Here is an 18,364-nt window from a genome sequence, read left to right as displayed (position 1 = left end):
GTAACCTCCAGCCACTGCACAGAGCTTTTAACTGTCTTGTGTGTAGTGTGACRCTCTAACACACAGCTGTGTCAGCTCTAACATCTCCTGCAGGGTTGACCCTTGCAGCAGAAACCAGAAGAATGTTTTAAACCTTTATGATGAAAATCTCCCAGCAATGCAGCAGGAATTGGCACCACATGCCACAGAACTTCAGAGGGCCTCATTAAGGAGCTCTGCTCAAGAAAGAGACTGGATTTGAAYGGGCCCCGCAGCAGCATGATGCGTATTCCTGTAAATCACACTGGACTTAAAGGAAGCAATACTAGTTGGAGAAAGACCATCTCTGGTGAAGCAATACCAGCTGGCAGGGACCATCTCTGTATATTGACACAGAAATGGAGGAAATTGGCTGCATACTAGTTCTCCAGGCATCTAACGACAAAATCAAGCCAATGGCTACAGATTAAAAAAGAAAAGAGGCAGAGTGGACATTCTCCAGAAAAAAATGGCTGACTTTGCAATGCCATCCTTGTGATCCTTGTGACAGGACCCCTCCCAGGCCAACCTGCATACACCATGTCACTCACTAGTTCCATGACAGTTTTCTCTATTAGAGAAACCTCTAAAGGCTGRAATACCTAGTTTTCAAAAAAAAAAAAAAAAAAAAGAAAAGAAAAGAAAAGCTATTAATCAGAGCTCTTCAGTCTCTCTTTTTGAGATCATGACGTGCTCTTGAGATGTCCTGAGGGACAAGGGGTGTGATACCAATTAATATTCACTTGCTGCCTAAAGTACTTGGTCTGTGACAAACAGTACGTAAGAATACGATTAAAGCTGTTCTGGAAGTCTTCTTTCCTTCCAAAAAATTACAACAAGAAGTTTGCCATTCCTTTCCCAGATATTTCTTCATTATATTCTCAAAAGAAATCTAAATCATGAAACTTTGGTGGGGGTTCAAAATCTTTTCTTTTTCTTTTGTTTAAAGTCATCAATGATCAYGTTAGAGAAATATTTCTGGAAAAAGCTTCAGTTTCACTGAAGAAGCCATCTCTTGTAGACCAAACCAAAACCATTTATTTGATAAATGCGCTTTCATTTTTTAACTCTATGCATAACAGATAATGGGCACTGTTTAGGTTACTACACGTAAAGAAGAGTCACATCTTGGTATGCTATTCCCTCCAGACAAGGTGTCTCCACCTTGCCTTTGCTTCCTTTCGCAACCAATCCACATCGTGCCACTGAAATGTGAGGACCATTTTACCTGCAAGTCCTGAGTTGAAAACCACAGTGGGAGAGGCAGTTCCTGGCAAGGGGGGTGCTGACGGCGGGGGCGGTGGGGGTAGTGGAGCTGCAGGAGCTGTCTCTTGAGCTGGGCCTGGGAGAGGAGGCGGTGGTGGTGGTGGTGGAGGCGGTGGTGGAGGCGGAGGTGGCATTGGCACTGTTACAGGACCATTTTGCACTACAAAATGAAGGAGAGAAAATGTATTTCCAGGGAACATCAATGAAAGCATCACAAGCAGTCACAGAAAACCTCACAGCGGGGCCCAGCAAGCTCCCTGGRCAAAGGGATCCCCAGATGGTGTGTGCTGGAGTGGGCTCACTGTCCCTGAGAAATGCACTGATCTAAGCCCGTCAGCTGCAGGGCCCAAGGTGGCTCTGCCTTCCCCTGCACACTCCATCAACGTCCACAGAAACAGCTCCGTTTCYTGCATCTGGGTTCACAACCCACTTGTAGCTGCAAAACTGGACCCAAAAACCATCCCAGACTCATCACACAGTTGTGTAAAAACTATGCCTGCAGTCTGATGGCCACTGAAGCCAATCTAATGGACTGCCGTGGTCCCGCCATCCTCCTTGTCCCCAGCCATGCCTTCTCTTCTCCACCACTGTGCTGGCTCAAGTATTTGTTGGACCCTTCACCAGACAACTTCAGTTTCTCAACTTAGCAGGACAYGATCTTAATGAAGGAAGCTAGCATTTTTTCAGACAACTGAAGCCCTCAGAAATGGCTCAGACAACAATCTCAAGAACTGGGGGTGCATATACAGCTGGGGGGCTCAGTATCCTCAGCTGCTATAGGCTGCCATAGACTGTTCCTGGCRTTTTTGTCAGTTTAAGGCCAGCATGACTGACCCAGGCGCAATGAATATTGCCGTCAGCTCCCAGCCGGCTCGCATCTTGGGACAGAATGCTCCTTACCTGCCTCAGACGCTGCTGCTAMGGTTGGTAATGGTGGTGGAGGTGGTGGCAACGGTACTGAAGATGCAACTCCAGCGCCTGGTCCAAYACATGTGCCAGCTACGGCTTCTGACCCTGCTGGCAACATGCTGGAAGCCAGAGCCACAGGAAGAATGGAGATGTCCCCATCACCTTTCTTCTGGATTTTAATGGTCCCCTGCTTCTCCAGTTCATGGATCTTTTTCTCCAGCGTTGACTGTCGCTGGATGGCTTCCTCTTTTTCTTTGACCATTTTTCTCAACGTATGAACCTGGGTATTTGCATCTTTGTAGATTTCCTAAGAATGCCACAGAAACAAGCAATATTTTACTTGTTTTCAAAAAAACAGAATATCAATACCAGAAAGAGAAGAACAGCTTGACACTGGATTGYGCACTGTGCCCAGTCGTTATCCAGCAATGAGTTCTGATGCAAACTAYGTATCTTCATTTGCGAGGAAGAATTCACTTTGCAGTTTTCCCATGCTAGCAGTAAGGCTGTGTACAGTAATGAGTCCTATGAGGAATCTCATCTGCAGGCACCAGCTCCCAGGAATGCAGAATTTTAATCATCACTTTTTTTATAATGTCTCCCATTATGCTAATTTTAAATAACTAACATAGGTACACTACCTAGATTGTCACTTTTAACACAAGCTAYCTGATGTTTGCTCTGCCTGTGAGCAGATGTTGGTCCATAAAGAGGAGCAGGATCAGAGCTCTTAAACTGGGGGAGAGATTGTTCCTGCAAGTATCCTGGGCAGACATTCAGAAGAAGGAACCCTAGTTAAATGTCAATTTTTCAGTGCATGTACAAATAAGTCTGTTTGAAATCTAACCTGGAAAGTTAACAGAATCTGCTCAGCCCATTTAAAACATTCACACTCTACCAAACACAGAATGTGTTGGAGATCCCTCTACTGAAACGTGGCACTTAGCCWGAATTTTACCATCGCACTTACCCGAATCACATCCAGTTCTTTGTTTCTCTGCATAAGTTGTTTTTCCAGTTCCACAATCTTTGCCATAGCTTCGTTCTCTGTATCTTGGAGTTTTTCAGATAACTATAATTCGAAAGACAAATAGATCATATACTAGATAATCACAGTTTTCTTAACCAAAATGTCAGTATCACTTACTGGCACAATGATATGTGGTAAATTATTGATACTCCACCACATCCCAAGGCGTCTTTAGAAAGGGCAGAGACTTCTGCACATGTTCCCTGGGTGTGGGGAGCCCTGCTGAAGGGCTGCTCACTGCAAACGTGATCTTTCAGCTACGACTGGCAGCCAACTCTGGACCAAATGGCAGCTAGGGACGGGTCCTGGTAAGAGAGCTCACTCTCCAATAAAGCACTTAAAATGTGATTGTTTTGCATATACCCAAGTCTGATTCAAACTTGGAAAAACCACAGAATACCACAATGGCAGCYTTGCAAAACATCACCACTCACAATGAGGCTAATTTGACTGGTAATAGATAAAGGAAAGACATTATTTTCTGTTTATTTTCCACAGTTTTTGATTCTTTTTTAATTTTGGGGTTTTGCCAGCCCCTGCCGCAGGCGATGTGAGAGCCACGCTGTGTTCCTGCCGGCGTTTCCCCTCAACACCTCTCGCTCTGGCTCAGGCGAGGCGGTAGAGGTGGCGCAGTGGGCCTGGGTTTGCTGYGTTCTGCACGTTTTGAGACAAAACCTGCACAATTCTGTTATTAATGTTTCTGTCAACACATGACAGAAGAGTGTGTCAATACTCTGGGGATGAATCTAGTCTATATAGCAGGAGATCAGAACCAAGTAGACAAAAATTTGCCACAGAAGTAAACCATTAAGTTTCTAAACACCTAAAAGGATTACACGAACTCTGCCATTTTTACTAAACCATTTTTCTTAGCAGAAGAGCATCTCATAGGACCACATAGTGTATAGCGAGTTCCTTTAAGAATACACTTACTCTAAGTGAAGGTCACAGAGAAATGGAAACGGAATGACTCTCTGAGGATTTTTTAAAATATGGGAAGTATTTTCACTTTAAAAAGCCAAGCTGTATTTTCTGGATGAAAGTAACTGACACCAAGAACGTATGGCGTAGAAAAGCCGCAAGCAAACAGTGACTATCGGACCAGCGCAGCTTTTCAGTCCTCGGCAGTGAGCCCTTACCTCCGGGAGCCTCGCAGTGTGAGTGAAGGCAGTGAAGTGCACCACGCGCCCTGCCCGCACCCCGTTCGGCATCGGACCCGTCCCGCTGCTCGGGGATTTCAAACGCTCCCAGAGCAGCAGGCCGGGCCTCAGCGGCCTCTTTCCGTTTTCCACGTACTTGGTGCAATGTTGAGAGTTGCACAGAACGGAGCGGTACTTTTATGGTGTGGAACGTTTATCAGCTCTATTTATTTGCGCTATATTGCTCAGGAATTTGCAATTTATATGTAAATTAGTTTTTCCTGTTCATAAGATAACTCTTCACAGAGGCACAGCGTGCCAAGTGATTCCAGCTGGAACCACAATTCAGCTGAGACCAAAAACTCGGAAACTATTTAAATCAATAAGCTCCAAATGTACAAAGCTGGACCCTGATGCGTTCAACACGAGGTGGAGGTCTCGCAAGAGAACCACACCAACGCTGAGAGGCTGCCTGGCCGGGGAGACCAGCGAACATAGCGTTCTTCCGCAGGTCCTTCACTGTCACCGTATTTCCATGCCCATCAGTAATTTCCAGGTTACACTCCCTAATTAGTATTCTTCCAGTGCATTCTGTGATTTTCTTTTTACATGTGAGCCTTATTTCCCAAGTATTTTAAGAACAGCGATGTGTGCCCTTCTGCTAAGAATGAGAACTAATCTCATGCTTAGGTCTGAGGAGCTGGCCTGGGTTTCCAGCTGGAACTAATCACTTAACTGTCCTTTGCTTCTGCTGGCCACCTGAGTAACAGTGGGGACAATCCTTCCAGTTTGCAAAGGCTTTCTGAGGATAAACTGATGCCATCGAGGTACTCGAGCACTGCAGGAACGGCCATGTAAGCACTTAGGCAGGCAGCACAGACCAAACCGTTCCTCAACGTACGCAGAAACTGCGTATCAAGCCCAGCAAATACAGTAATCCTATCCCTTCATGTTCCTCTACCACAGTAAATGTAGGAAAACCTGTGGGTCATGTCAGATCGGACAGTAAAGAAAAGGACAGGGTGGCATATTTTCTCATCAGGTCAATAAACAGCTTAAGAACAGAACACTGCAACAAGTGGTGCACCAATTAACCCATATGTGAACATGAGGTTCAAAACTACAGCTCGCACTGTAACTTYACTAGGCTTCTGTATGTTAATAAAGCACACAGTCCCAATGAAGGAACTGCAATGAAATCAATACTCTCAGTATGAACGATGCTAAGTTAATTCATAAAAAGGAGAACCGTCTAGCCACGCCCACTGCTATTTAAAAGCATGTCTACAATTAAAAAAAGTAAAGAAAACTAGAAAGGACTGGCAATCCCAAAGCATTAACATGCAAGCTGGAACACCAGCCTCTGAACGACTTCAAAGACAGAGGTGACTTTGGTTTTGTACTAACATGAGAAATATTTTCTTCCAGTTCTTCAACTCTTTCCAGGGCTGCATTCTTGGTTTCAGCATCCTCAAGCAAAGCTCCCACATCAAAAACATTATCCAAGTAGGCTTGAATTTGCACCTGCAGTTTGTCACTCTCCGTGTGCTTAAGTTTCTGCAAATCCAAGAAGAGAAGAGTGTCACTCAACACAGCCAGCAGCCAGCAACGACAAAATCGCACGTGGCACACGCGGGTGGAAGAATGGTGCGAGCTCAGGCCGTTTCCATCATCCAGAAAAACACTTTGTATTTTAACATTAGCAGGGGTCATAAATGATAACAGTCATATATAAAAAGGACCAAACATGCAGAGCTCTGAAACACAATTAAGTAGAGTCTTATCCTTTATTACCGCAGGGCCTGGCCTGCTGTTTGAGCACGACTCCGGCAGTCCACTGGCCAGGTGGGAGCGCAAGAGCCAGTCCGAGCCCAGAATAGGAGAGGGCTCTCCTAACCCTCACCCTCACCCGCAYCTCACCCGGCAGCAGCGCAGGGCGGCGGGCCGGGCTGCCAGCCGAGCCCCAGCAGCTCCGGCACACGTGCACGGCAGAGACATTGCAACCGCAAACTGGGCCACACCGGGTCTGCAGTGAAAGCTCCAAACCAGAGCTTAGGTTTGAGGGTTTCGACCAACTGAGCCACTTGCTGCTACTTGCAAGTGCAGAAACAGCCAGGAGCCGCCGGCTGTTCCACYGGCCGCGCTGGGGGACGCCCGCAATAACCTTCGGACTGGTTGGGAGCTCAGGCTTTCTCAGCTGAGCTCTGGTGCTCGTAGCACCCCAAGACCCCAAGCAGGGTCGCTGCGTACAAGTATTTCTTACAGACAGCAAAAAATAGCTTTCTTGGTTACCACTGAGCAGAAGCCAGCAGAGACAAATCAATCCCTAATCAGCACAAGTGCTGCTTTCACGCATATGCTCCTGACAGCAAGAAAACAGAGAGAGAAAAATACAAAGAGGGGGAATAAAAAAGCTTTCTTTTTAAAGAGAGGGTTTCCCACAGGAGGCCAGAAAATGTCTAGCTGTCAGGGGAAACTACGGTTACTCTAAGCAAAATGTAGATTTTTTTTTCCAAGCAGGAGGCTGGCAGGGCTCTGCAGCATTGCATCCCTGACGAAGCAGGGATGTGCGCAGCCTCTGCACCGGGAGCGCTCCCCAACGCCAGCCCCGATCCAGCACGATGCTCAGAGCTCGTAACTGAGGCCAGGCCTCTGGCCCATGCTGCTTGGTATAGACGAGCTCGGTACAGCAACGGGCAAGTTCACTGTTCCTGGAGAAAACTTTGCTTCATTCTCCATTTTCGCAAGAAAAAGTTACAAATTTAGYTCTCAGTATGTAATCCCACTTAGTTAAGGTTAATTTTTTTCCTTGCTGGAGGGGGGAATCCAAGCCACAATCTCAATTCAGCAACCAAGGCCACTACGTTTTTAGCTCAGATTATGAGACAACCTTGCTCTGCCCTCTCAGAAGCTCTTTTGGTGGAGCTCAGTGGATTTTGGGGGTATCAAAAGGCTTGATCTAACCCTTTCACTGCCTGGGAGGGCAGGCAGGTGCGCAACGTTTATTCCTGACACCATAAACCAGGATGAGAGAAGACTGTTAAAAAGGAAAAGGGRGCAATGCCTGAAAGGAGGCTCAGCAAAGCCAGCAAGACGGCTCCGCACACCGCTCTCTCCCCAGTCCAAGCGTTATTTCCTCTGACAGCAGCACTTCATCCTGCCAGCAGAGACGCACCGAGCGGAGGGGTCAGGACCAGGCTCCGGGCAGCGCAGCCAGCACAAGGCTAACGTGTGTGCAATTAATGGCTTTGTTCCTCTTGACACTAGAGTTAATCAGCTGCAATATCTTGATTAAAAAGCATAACAAAAAGAAGACTATGAGTCAGGGGTTTTTCCAGTTCTCTGGAGCAGAGTTGCTGGCATCAGAGCACCTAACTAGATGAACACACTGGAACAAGACTTTTACATTGACTTTCTGCAAGCAGCCAGCACAAAAGCAGCAATATTGGCCAGTGGAGGAAACAGGGGGGCAGTACAGTGAGCTCTGATGTTTAAGGTTCCCCTCAGCAATGATGTTTCTGCAGGGCACAGCAAAACATCTCAGATGTTGCTCTGATTGCAGCACAGAGCTGCAGTGTGCAGCCCTCTGCCCCACCACTTCCACGGCTGAGCCCCACATAGACRCATGCACTGCTTCCATGCTGCAAAAAAACTAATCCACCTGGGACCCCACAATCCACCCTGTTACGGGATAGAAAGCAGGTCATACTCACATCCAGATACTCATCCAGGCCTAATTTTGTAAATTCATACTGCAGATGGACTCTGAAGTTCATGTCTTCCACCGAGTGGACAACGATGTTGATGAACTGCATGCAGGCCACCTGTGGGGAAGAACCGCCGCAGGGTGAGCATTTAATAACGGATGTTCTGGGAAGAAGGGGCCGGTGGCGCACCAGCAAGCTGGAGGAAGGCCCCAGGGCACAGACTTCGGACACCTTGAGATGCGGGGCCAGAGCTGGCACCCTCCAGCAGGCCCCGCTGGATCAGACCTTATGTCAGCACACATTATTAATGATTACATTTTATTATGTTTACTCTGAGTGGAAGCTGTGATTTGCTATTCTGCAGCTTTTCTTTCAACTCTGTGCTGGGTTCAGGCTTACGAGGTATTTGTTTGTGGCGCTGAAGGGGAGCGTGGGTTCCAAGGGCTTAGTCATGTCTGCRGAGTCCACCTTTGCTTCGTTACACACTGGTTCACAGAAAGAACATGTTTTCCATGCCAGTCTGCTCTGCTAGACATCACACAAGCACACAAGCTTTCAAGAAAACAATGCTGTTTTCTGAAACGGCCTTTAAAAGCGAGATTAATTTTGCAACTGGAGCCCTCAATGTAGAAAACAGGACTTTCACAAGGGATGCTTTGTTATTTGCAGGAAACGTATTTCCAAATCTGTGGTTTGATAACTGAACAAGGGACCAGGTCATACGAATGAGCGTAAAACCAAATCCCAACATGGGGAAGGAAAGAGAAAGGCTCCCGAGAAAGCGGGTCATGGAGGTGCCCAGCCGCGGCAGGGGCCAGGCGCCGCGGAGGAGGCCGCTGCGGCCGCCAMGGACCAGCCGACGCACCCGTGGGGGCTCTTGCTTTAGTGCAAGGCAGGGCCAAATCCTGTTCTGCACAGACAGGCCCAGCTCTCCTTTAGCCCAGAGGGACTGGCACGTGACTGCATTTGTCACCCTCTCTGCTGCTTTTAGAGGGGGTTTTGCACAGTCTTTCTAAGCTGCAATACCTTGTGCCAGTGCAGTGCTTACAGGGTTTTTAACAGCATAATTAAGTCCTGCTAAAGACACTGCAGCGGAAATCACATCAAATTCTCAACGTTTACTAAGATACTTGCTAGATTTCTAAAATGAATCCAAGAGAAGATAAAATCAAAGCAACATAATTTTACAGGCAGAACAAGCTTCCTGCAGAGGCTCCGAATCTTTGGGCCATTTTGTGAGAAGCGCGAAGTGCAGCCCGCTCTCTGGCTCACCAGTCTGCTGCGGAAAGTGCCGGTGCCCTGCGATCCATTACGGGGCCCGTGGGACAAACCTCTGCGTCACGCAGCCATTGCAGGGTTGCCTGTGACTACGGGTTTGGAGCAGGTGCCCCAGCCTGTTCCTTCTAGGTCTAAAGATTCATCCAGGGGCCACCGGAGGACTGCTGTCTCATCCCCACTTCTCAGGGCRTACCCAGTTCTTGCAACAACCCTATCTGCACAGTTAGAAAGTTGACTTCAGTTTTTGAGTCTTTGCATCACGGAATTTCCTTTCCAGTTTCTGCCATGAACGCTAGTTTCTCCTCGTGATGGTACTGGACAGCTGGACATTGCCATACAGGAGAATAATGGAGAGCCAAATCCCCTGATTTCAAAAGCGCTTTTGTTAAACTTGCTTTGGTTATTGCAACATTAGAGCCAAAGTCTCGTTTCCTTTCTTAGATCCTTAGATGCACAACTAAAGAATTTATCAAGTCAAAGAAAATCAGTGCAAGAAAGTTGTTTTTAAAATGAAGGCGGTCAATGGAAGAGGAACCTTCTCTAAAATACTTGCGTCCTTGTGCTTTCCTCCCTTTAGCTCAATGCCCACCGAGTTAAGGGCAGCCCCTTTCAAGCAGACAAGCCTCCTCCGCTCCCATTTAGGGCAGAGGGAAAGCTCGGTCCTGCAGGACTGTCTCTGTGTTCAGTCATTACAGCTACTTGAATTACTCCAGCTTGAACATTATATTCCAGGGCCTTGGCTCTGGGGCCCGTTTTATCCTGTCCTGCAGAACTGAGTGATTTTTACCTTCTTAATTTAAATGGCAAACGGTACAAACCTGCGCGCTCCCACAGCGCAGGTACCTCGGAGAGCTAACCGCCAAGCGCTCCTCACGCTGCTTTCCGCCTCGCACGCCAAGCCTTCCCTCCGCACCCCCTACAGCGCATTTGTCATATACTGTTTGTAACAGCATGTGGATCTAGTTAGGACCAGATGGTGACAGAACGAGCAGATCTGCCAGATCATTTGTTACGGACTCTCTCTCTTAGCTTTAGGCTTGTCCTATATTCAAGCCCTTAGTAGATGGAAGCAATCCAAAAATGCAGATTTTATTAGTATTTGGGCAAGTCCTGAAAAATGTWTATTTTCAAGCCAGTTTCACTGCTGCCTTAAACCTATGGCCTGAAATGATGGAGAAGTTGCACAGGGATGAAATAGGCCATCTGCACTGATGCTGAATGTCAGTCTCAGAGCTCCTGGGCATGTGTGCACACACATATTCCCTACTCCAGCCTTACAACAGACCACTTAGAATCTTTAATAAAGATGATGTTTTTCCTTAATAAGAGTGGATAAAYGCGGCGGCTTATGGCAAGGTGGCTGGCTGCACGTCCTTGCCACTGCCTTGCTTCCAGGATTGCACCACGCTGTGCTGCTCTCCCCATTCCCCAAATATGATTATCCTTCTCCGTGAGCATGGGAAAAACAGCTAAGAGTTGGGTGTCAAGGACTGACAAATCTTTCTGCTATGTTGCAGTCTAAACTATATGCACATCTGAGAGTATTTAATCCATACTGTGACTGGCAAAACAGTCCTTACTGAGCCTGCAGTAACAAGGAACAGTAACAACTGCAAACTGCCATGGAGTTACTGAGAGCAGCTTGCTAGCTCTAGTAAAATTGCAGGAAATATTGTAACATRCATATCTTTTAATACTAGAAAGAGGCCATCCTATCTGGTTTACATCATCTCCTTCGCAGTCACGCTCTATTCATTTTTAAGAGCACAGACTTCTAGAAAGGTAGATTCTGCCTCCGCTTCACAGGTGTGAGTCTGGCCTCGGTCCGTCATGGCTGCAAGTCACTGGAGCATCCAAAGCCCATAGGAAAAAGCATTTCCTGGTGCTTTAACTCTTAACTCATGTCAAAAAGATGCCTTTAACACAGAGGCCTTAACAGAAAGGCTGGCATGCCCCAACAGGGAACCCACCTGCTCTTCTCCCAAAACAACGGCATTGGGCTACATTTGAGGCACTGGCTATCAGCAGAGYGAGGAAGACTGCAGTGATCACATCTGTGCCACCTTTTGTTTTGCAAGTAAGTATCTGATTTTAATTTTTCAGGCTTCTAACTGGCCCTACCACTCACTTGCCATACCCATCTTTGAAGGAACGGATGCAGAAGTACATCTCACACTGAATATATAACCTGTTAGCTCATCCTCACTGTCACGATCCTCTCTGTTTCACGTGTTTCCAATGTGCAAGCTGGTGTTTGCATTTGTGGGCGCTAGTAAGGCTCCTCCTCTGTTTCTATATTTGCTTCTTCTTCAGAGGAAGTGGATTTGGTGAATAATCATGAATAAGCACATTGAGGAACTAAAAGTGTTATATTTATCTACAGATAAGGAGAGACAACAGCTGCAATGAGTCTTCCCCACACTTCCCTGTCTATGATTTTGAGGATGTTGGCATGGGTACAGAATATACATCTTGATATTGCAGACACTGCTATTCTGCCACAGAGGAATAGTATACACAACCAGAAAGGTACTTTTTAATTACCTGGCATTTCTTGAAAATAACTGAATTGAACTGAAGCTAAAAACAGAAGGTATTACGTAGTTTGGAATATAAAAAATCACATGATGGTAACTTTAGACCAAGGGTCAGGAGGTAAATACAGCTCATCGCTGTGCAGGGCAGCAGGAGCAGACACAGTAAACACCAAACACTCAAACCAGCAGTTTGCTGCTAAGAAATAGCACTCACCATAAAGTCAATATTGTTGTCTTCATTTCGGAAGTGCTCCATTAGCTTCTCAAAGCGCTGTTTCTCCCCACAAACCTACAAAAGAATCACCATGTCCTTGTTAAAACAGGTTGCAAGACAGTGTTAAAAACATCTAGAAAGCACCTTATCTGCTCAAAACCTCTCCATCTAGGTTTCCTCTCGTTAAAAATACTCTAAAAATACTCTTCCTCCTGGCAAATCCAGCTGGAATATCCAGAGGAAATACAGACCAACACCTGTCCTGCAAGTCTAAAGGGGCAGGTGCAGTTATAAAATAATTCTTTGTACTCCCTTTTCCTTTAGAAAATTGAATGTCATATCCACTGATAGTGCAAATGCAAACAACGGGGTTACACTGGGCTATGCCACGGGGAGACGCAGCATGTTTTACAGTCCATCATTTGTTTTCCACTGTAATATAATATAATTAGGAAAAAGATCAAATTATGGGGTGGGGGGAGGAAATTATCACAGGCTAAATAARGAGCGAAATAAGTCAGCGTAACTACCTGCTAGCAAGGCTTTCAGAGTGGTAATACCTGGGTGTTGGCAGGAAAAGCAAGCAACTTGAGGGAGAAATCAGACCGAAGGTAGAGCAGGTCACAGTACATTGCTTAAATCTTATTACTCCCCAGTACTTTCTCCATTTCAGTGCTACTTTTCTCAGCATATAAATGATCTAGAGCAATTCACACCAAAACATTAAATAAACYGGAAAGCAAAAGCAAATGTGGAGCGAGCAGAGCGTGCAGCCACGCACTGCCGACCTCGCTGCCGAGCAGGGAGCAGCGCCGGCCGCGGGGTGACGGGAGAAACCGGCCTGCACCCCGGGCAGGCGGAGAAGCTGCGCCGGTGGAGCGGCAGGCGGGACGGGCAGGCGGTGGAGAAGCCGCCTCTGTCGTGAGGAGCAGGCGACACGAGAGACGGCACCTCTCCCAGGGCGGCCGGGTGCCGGGGAGCCGTGGGCAGCTCCCGGGCACCTGCGGACAGCCCCCTTCACCACGACGGCAAGGTCGAACGGGTGCGGGCGTGGGAAGGGTCACGCACTTTCTTCTGTGCCAGACCTGGACTAACACCCAGCAATGACCAGGGGAGAAAATGCTACCGCTGACTGTATGTTTCTCACGCTCTCCTTGAGCTCCTACGAGCTGAGGTCATTAGTAAGCTCCTGGTGGCCTCCTTTGGAAGAYTGCTACCACTGGCTTCTCAGCAATCTGTGCTGTTAATTACGTCCTTCCCACCTCAGCTCACTGCGACAGCACAAGCTGCTCCCCATTTCCCAGGCTAACGTGTTGTGCAACCTAACACTGAAGTATCTCAAGAACATCAGGCCCCATCCTAAGTACAGGTGCAATGGACAAGAAACAGAAGGAACTGTACTTCGACATCCTGGATCTGCAGCAAGTGTCTTCAGCTCGGTTAGGGTCTGCGAGTTGCTGAACACCACCACTGAGACACGAGCTGCTGTTTCCCTCAAGAGCCAGCTTGATGGCACAGTATTTATGGGAAATTAGCTAATGAATGCTAGTGATRGATTGGTGGGAGCAGAGGGTACTTCTGAGTTAGAAAGCAGACTCTTCAGGACAGKGTTCAGTTCTTTGTATATATATCTTTGTATATATGTATATATACAGTGTTTCTCACCATGAGACCAAATCCTCAACTCAGGTTTTCAGATACTCCCAAAAAGCAAAGTCTTTATAAAATATGATTACTCCTATTTTCTCATTAGCTTTCTGCTTTTAACTGTATCTATCTTCTAGTATCTACACAAAGATTAAGGCCCTAAGTAGACCTTACTTAGGTCTGAGGGAGTTTTTCTGTAGAGTTTAATGGGACCCAAATTGAGTTGATCATTAGATTTGCACAGCACTGCTCATAGCGGCCTGCTGGATAATCTCTCTCTGTGCTTTCTGCTGTCTGTTGCTATGACTGAATAAAACATATTTGTGGTGCATGTGATACATCTCCTATCATTACCATTCAAAATTGCCGTAACTGAGTTATTATTCAGATATTTGTGGTCAGCACCTGACGTCAGTGGGAATTTTGCCACTGGATGTCTGTAAGAGGTCACTGACACCGGTTATGACGAACTGTTTGATAACATTACCATTAAGATTCATGACCTCAGTCCCACATCTCACAACTCCTGGGCTCTGAGCAGGCTCAGCACGTACCACATCGGGGGACAGGTGCTGAAGTCGTACACCACGCRCCCATTACAATGGTATTTAAATGTGCAGAATGTTTCCAGAGAAACCTTAAATACACGCAGGGGAGAATAAATACACATTACACAACAGCATGTGTACCTCAGGAAGAACAGATTCCACTTGCTGGCCAAGCAAATCACCACAATCATAAGCCCCAAAGACTCAGTCCTGTCTACATCCTACACCATGAAAGTGTGAAAGTGCTTTCAAAGCACAAAACCCTGCTCTGCGACGCTCCGCCCGCAGCACACAGCTAACATTAAAGCTTAAGATGCAATAAAGCAAAGCTGAGAGACTCAGTGGAGACTGACAGCTTTGGATGAAGCAAGTCTGTCTGATGTTTTCTGGCCCACAGTTGTGCAAGGGGGAGAAAGATGCGTGCTCAATCTCTTTGCTTAGCAGAGGAGGAGTTCCTGCGACATGGAAAGGACTAGGGTGTTTGCAGAGACACTGGTCCCTCAGCTTCATGTTCCAGATCTTCAGTCTAACCTCTCAGTTTTCTTTAGGAGTAACCCTCATAAAGCCCTCCTACAACATCAGGAATGATCCTGCTGGGAGATCACAGCACGAACACTGCGCACCCARAGCTGACAGTTAAAGCAGCTCCTTAATGTTTCTAACTAAAACGGAGAGCAAATGGGTGAATTCCTGCTCCAGTGCATTATGCTTTGCAGTGGGCACAGGAACTAGCTTCACTAATAAAAAAGCTCCCCAAAGCCACCAGATGTCCACAGTCAAATCCAAGATGGTCAAAAGTGCACTTGGAAAAACACATCATGAGCATTTTGGCATAACTATTCTGGTTTCACAAATGTTTAAAAGCAAGAGATCAAATGAGTGCACTGTGACAGGGTCCAGAGCATCTCCATACAAAACAAGAGCACCAACACATGCCAGCATCCTGCCTAGCTCTCCTGCTTTCTGCACGCAGAATGAGGAATAATTTCTTTCTGAAAAAGCTAAAGCTCAATGCTTCTGCAACAATCTGATCTACTCTAGGCACTTGTCTTCAGCGTCCCACCGGGAACCCACGTACAGAGGGCCTGTCAAAACCAGTCTCTGTGCTTTGGAAGCGTGCCACATTTCAGGCATACGTCTCTTCTGGGACGTGTACGTTTCCATTCAGGAACAACGCGCGATTCAGGAGGAAAAGAAATGAAATGCTGTAAAGAAGCTGACTCCTATCAGGAAGAGCCAAAGAGAATACCAGACTCTGGCAGAATTTCAGGAACTTACTTGTACTGTAAGAATCAGAGAGAGCAGCTGCCAGCCAAAATAATTTGATTTTGGAGGCTTACACTGGGCCTGATCCAGCTCCTACTCAAACCAAAACAGTCTTCCCTTTGACTTGCACCACAGTCCGCTCGATGCACTAATGTTCTGAGCCATTTTTTCTCCTGTAGTAAATGGGATGATGCTCCAGTTCAACCAACTGCAAATTCTTGTGCTCTCTGCACTCTCCCCTCTCCAAAAACCAGTCAAAGTTAATATAAGAAAATAAAAAATAGGTTCACATGAACTTTGAACTCTAGGCCACCATGTCTCTCTTGCTCCCACTTCAGAAAAATGAAGCTCAACAAAATCATGTATTATGGAAACAAACATCACGGTGGTGCATATGGTCACTCAACAACAAASTCAGAAGGACTGATTTCTGGGAAATCCAATGTAAATGGTTCCACATGGATGGAAAAATCTGACATGAACAACTACGAGCTATTTATGGTTGCCTAATTCAATTAGGGAGCAGCCCGAAGTGATACAACCCCACCAGACAGTCGCCAGTCACAGGGAACAGACGCTGCTGGCTGGAACAGAGCAGACGACAGCAACAGGAAAAGCAACAACGACCTGCGGCTTTTGGTTGCTGCTTGCAGATATTTCACACTATCATCAGATGAGTCAGTGCTAGGAACATGTGTGTTTCAAGAGACAGTGAGCTGACTTTCATAAAATGATATAATTTATCCTGGAAGATTAAAGAGAGTGAAACTATAGACCAAACCTACAGCCTGAAGATTGGCCAAAATCCAAGTCAAATGCTGAAATCAAATCCCACCGCATAAAATCATATGTTGCCATTTATATTTGAATACATTTGCAAGGTCTGTCATTTACATTGAAAGTACGGTTGCTACTAAGAAAGATTGATATTTCTTTTTTAGCATTATTCTACGTGTGAAGAAAGACTGAACAGGTTACCACAGCTATAAAAAGCCTCTGTCTACACTCAGGTTGTGAAAAAATTTTTTAGATTGTTTTAAGCCCATGTCATTCCAGAAGAACATTGTGGCTTTATGGAAAACCATCCCAAAGGGTCTTTTCTTTAGAAAGCCTTTGGATGCTACCAAGGCAAGCCCTTCACAGATATATTACAAAGGTACAATACAATCCTGTAAGGAAGAAAAAAGATCTATTATGAAAAACTTGGTGACAGCTATGTCCATGCCCACCTAGCAATGCTATCAAGTCACGTAGTTCACATCCAGACCACCCAAGAGCAAAGTTCAAATAAGACAACCCTTGTATTCCTGTTCTTGGGACATGATTACAGTAAGAAATTCCAGAAAGGCAATGTGAACAGATGGCAAAGACAAGACAAAAGGGATATTTCAAAAAAAATGAGGACATTTTTATGTGCAGTGTCAGACACAAAGTGAAAATCCAGACTCTCAGAAGCTTATCTTCCAGCTACCTCCGACAGTTATCTAACGAAACGGTGCAACACCTAATTCTGCTGGAGAATTGAGCTCATAACTCCACCTTACCACAAGAAAACATAGTGATGTGATACATATGGAGATGGACCTTCACTAGAAGGTCAGCCATACTTCAGGCTTTGGCCTTACAGTTTGTTGGCCAATGGTACAAAACGCACTCTGCGAGTCACAGCTGCCASTATCTCCTCCACGTCTGCAGTGCTGATGCTTGTATGACTGAGGAGCTGCAGAAACTGCCTGCTGCAACCACCTCTGTGTGTTTCTTTTTTTGAGCAAAGGAGGAGAGAGAGGAGGATGGCTTTGAGCAGGCAACGTATGTTCAAAGAAAAGGCATTAATAGACATAAGCTCACCAACCTACAAAATGTATCTTGTGCCAGGAAGCAGCTAAAGCCTGATGGTCTCAAAGTCCATACTGAAAATGCCTGAAATCATTTTGGCTGCATTTACACTTCAGGTATGTGTGGACTGATACAGCAAAGGCAGCTAGCGGTGAGCTTAAGTAAGGAAAAATAATTATTTTAAGCACTAAATTTAAAATATGTAAAACTTAGCAAAGACTTTGCACTACAGGAAATTTTCTGTCACTGCAAATGTTAAAATGATCATCTAACCACATGCTGCCCAAAGGTTATTTTAAGCTGTTTCCTCCTCCTTTAATAACCTTTTCAGCTCTGCAACAGTGACTAGTTCATATGAGAAGCAGTTGCTTCACTGTACACACGAATACAGCCCAGAATGGATACGGGGCTATAAACAGCCCGATGCACACGCGGCCTCGGGCTCCCGGGGCCCTTCGTAACCCTCCCCTGCGCAGCGCTGGCTTTTGCTTTCCCTCCCAGCAGCACAGGCCACCGCGGGCGCGCCGCCCTCCAAAGCACCGCTCCGTTCTGACTGATCACGCTGACATTTTTACAGTTTGCTAAAGAACAAAAAACCAATTTTCTCAAAAGTTACCAGTTAAGTAAACAGTTATTTAATACTTGCTAGGTTAAAATACCTTTTACTTCCCTACCAGCAGGGTTAAGGCACTCTCAAATTACTGCCCTAGTAGAAAAGACAGCAAATCTGTTTACATTTTCTAACACTTGCAAACAGTTTTTCCAGGACTGAGTTATTACAATGGTCTGCAAGAACAACTCAGAACTGCTGTTTTCAGTGCTGCCGTTCACTGCTGGAACACCCAAATCTGACTCTGAGTTAAGCACCGTGGAGGTTTAGGGCTGCACAGCACCGTCCGACCTCGCGGAAGCGAGCGCCGATGGACGCCAGCCGCAGGGCTCGCTCGCCGTCGGCCGGCCTTCTCGGCC

At 46.3% G+C, this 18,364-nt stretch overlaps 1 protein-coding gene across 5 annotated transcripts in view; it reads right to left on the bottom strand.

The window, feature by feature from the left end:
- The window catches only part of FMNL2 (formin like 2), a 78,998-nt gene that overhangs the window by 16,971 nt on the left and 43,663 nt on the right, over positions 1–18,364 (bottom strand). For all 5 annotated transcript variants that reach the window (XM_085312970.1, XM_085312973.1, XM_085312971.1 and 2 more), the window contains exons 9-14: positions 12,099–12,173; positions 8,076–8,186; positions 5,770–5,919; positions 3,164–3,265; positions 2,185–2,500; positions 1,247–1,444 (exon numbers count right to left, since the gene is read on the bottom strand). In XM_085312970.1, coding sequence (XP_085169096.1) covers positions 1,247–1,444; positions 2,185–2,500; positions 3,164–3,265; positions 5,770–5,919; positions 8,076–8,186; positions 12,099–12,173 — 952 coding nt within the window. The remainder of the gene's footprint in view (positions 1–1,246; positions 1,445–2,184; positions 2,501–3,163; positions 3,266–5,769; positions 5,920–8,075; positions 8,187–12,098; positions 12,174–18,364) is intronic.

The sequence above is a fragment of the Rhea americana genome, unplaced genomic scaffold (assembly GCF_003343005.1).
Source record: "Rhea americana isolate MKP2758 unplaced genomic scaffold, rheAme1 scaffold_372, whole genome shotgun sequence".
Taxonomy (NCBI): Eukaryota; Metazoa; Chordata; class Aves; order Rheiformes; family Rheidae; genus Rhea; species Rhea americana.
Note: the sequence above shows the minus strand (reverse complement) of the source record. Positions and strands in the feature narration are given on the sequence as shown.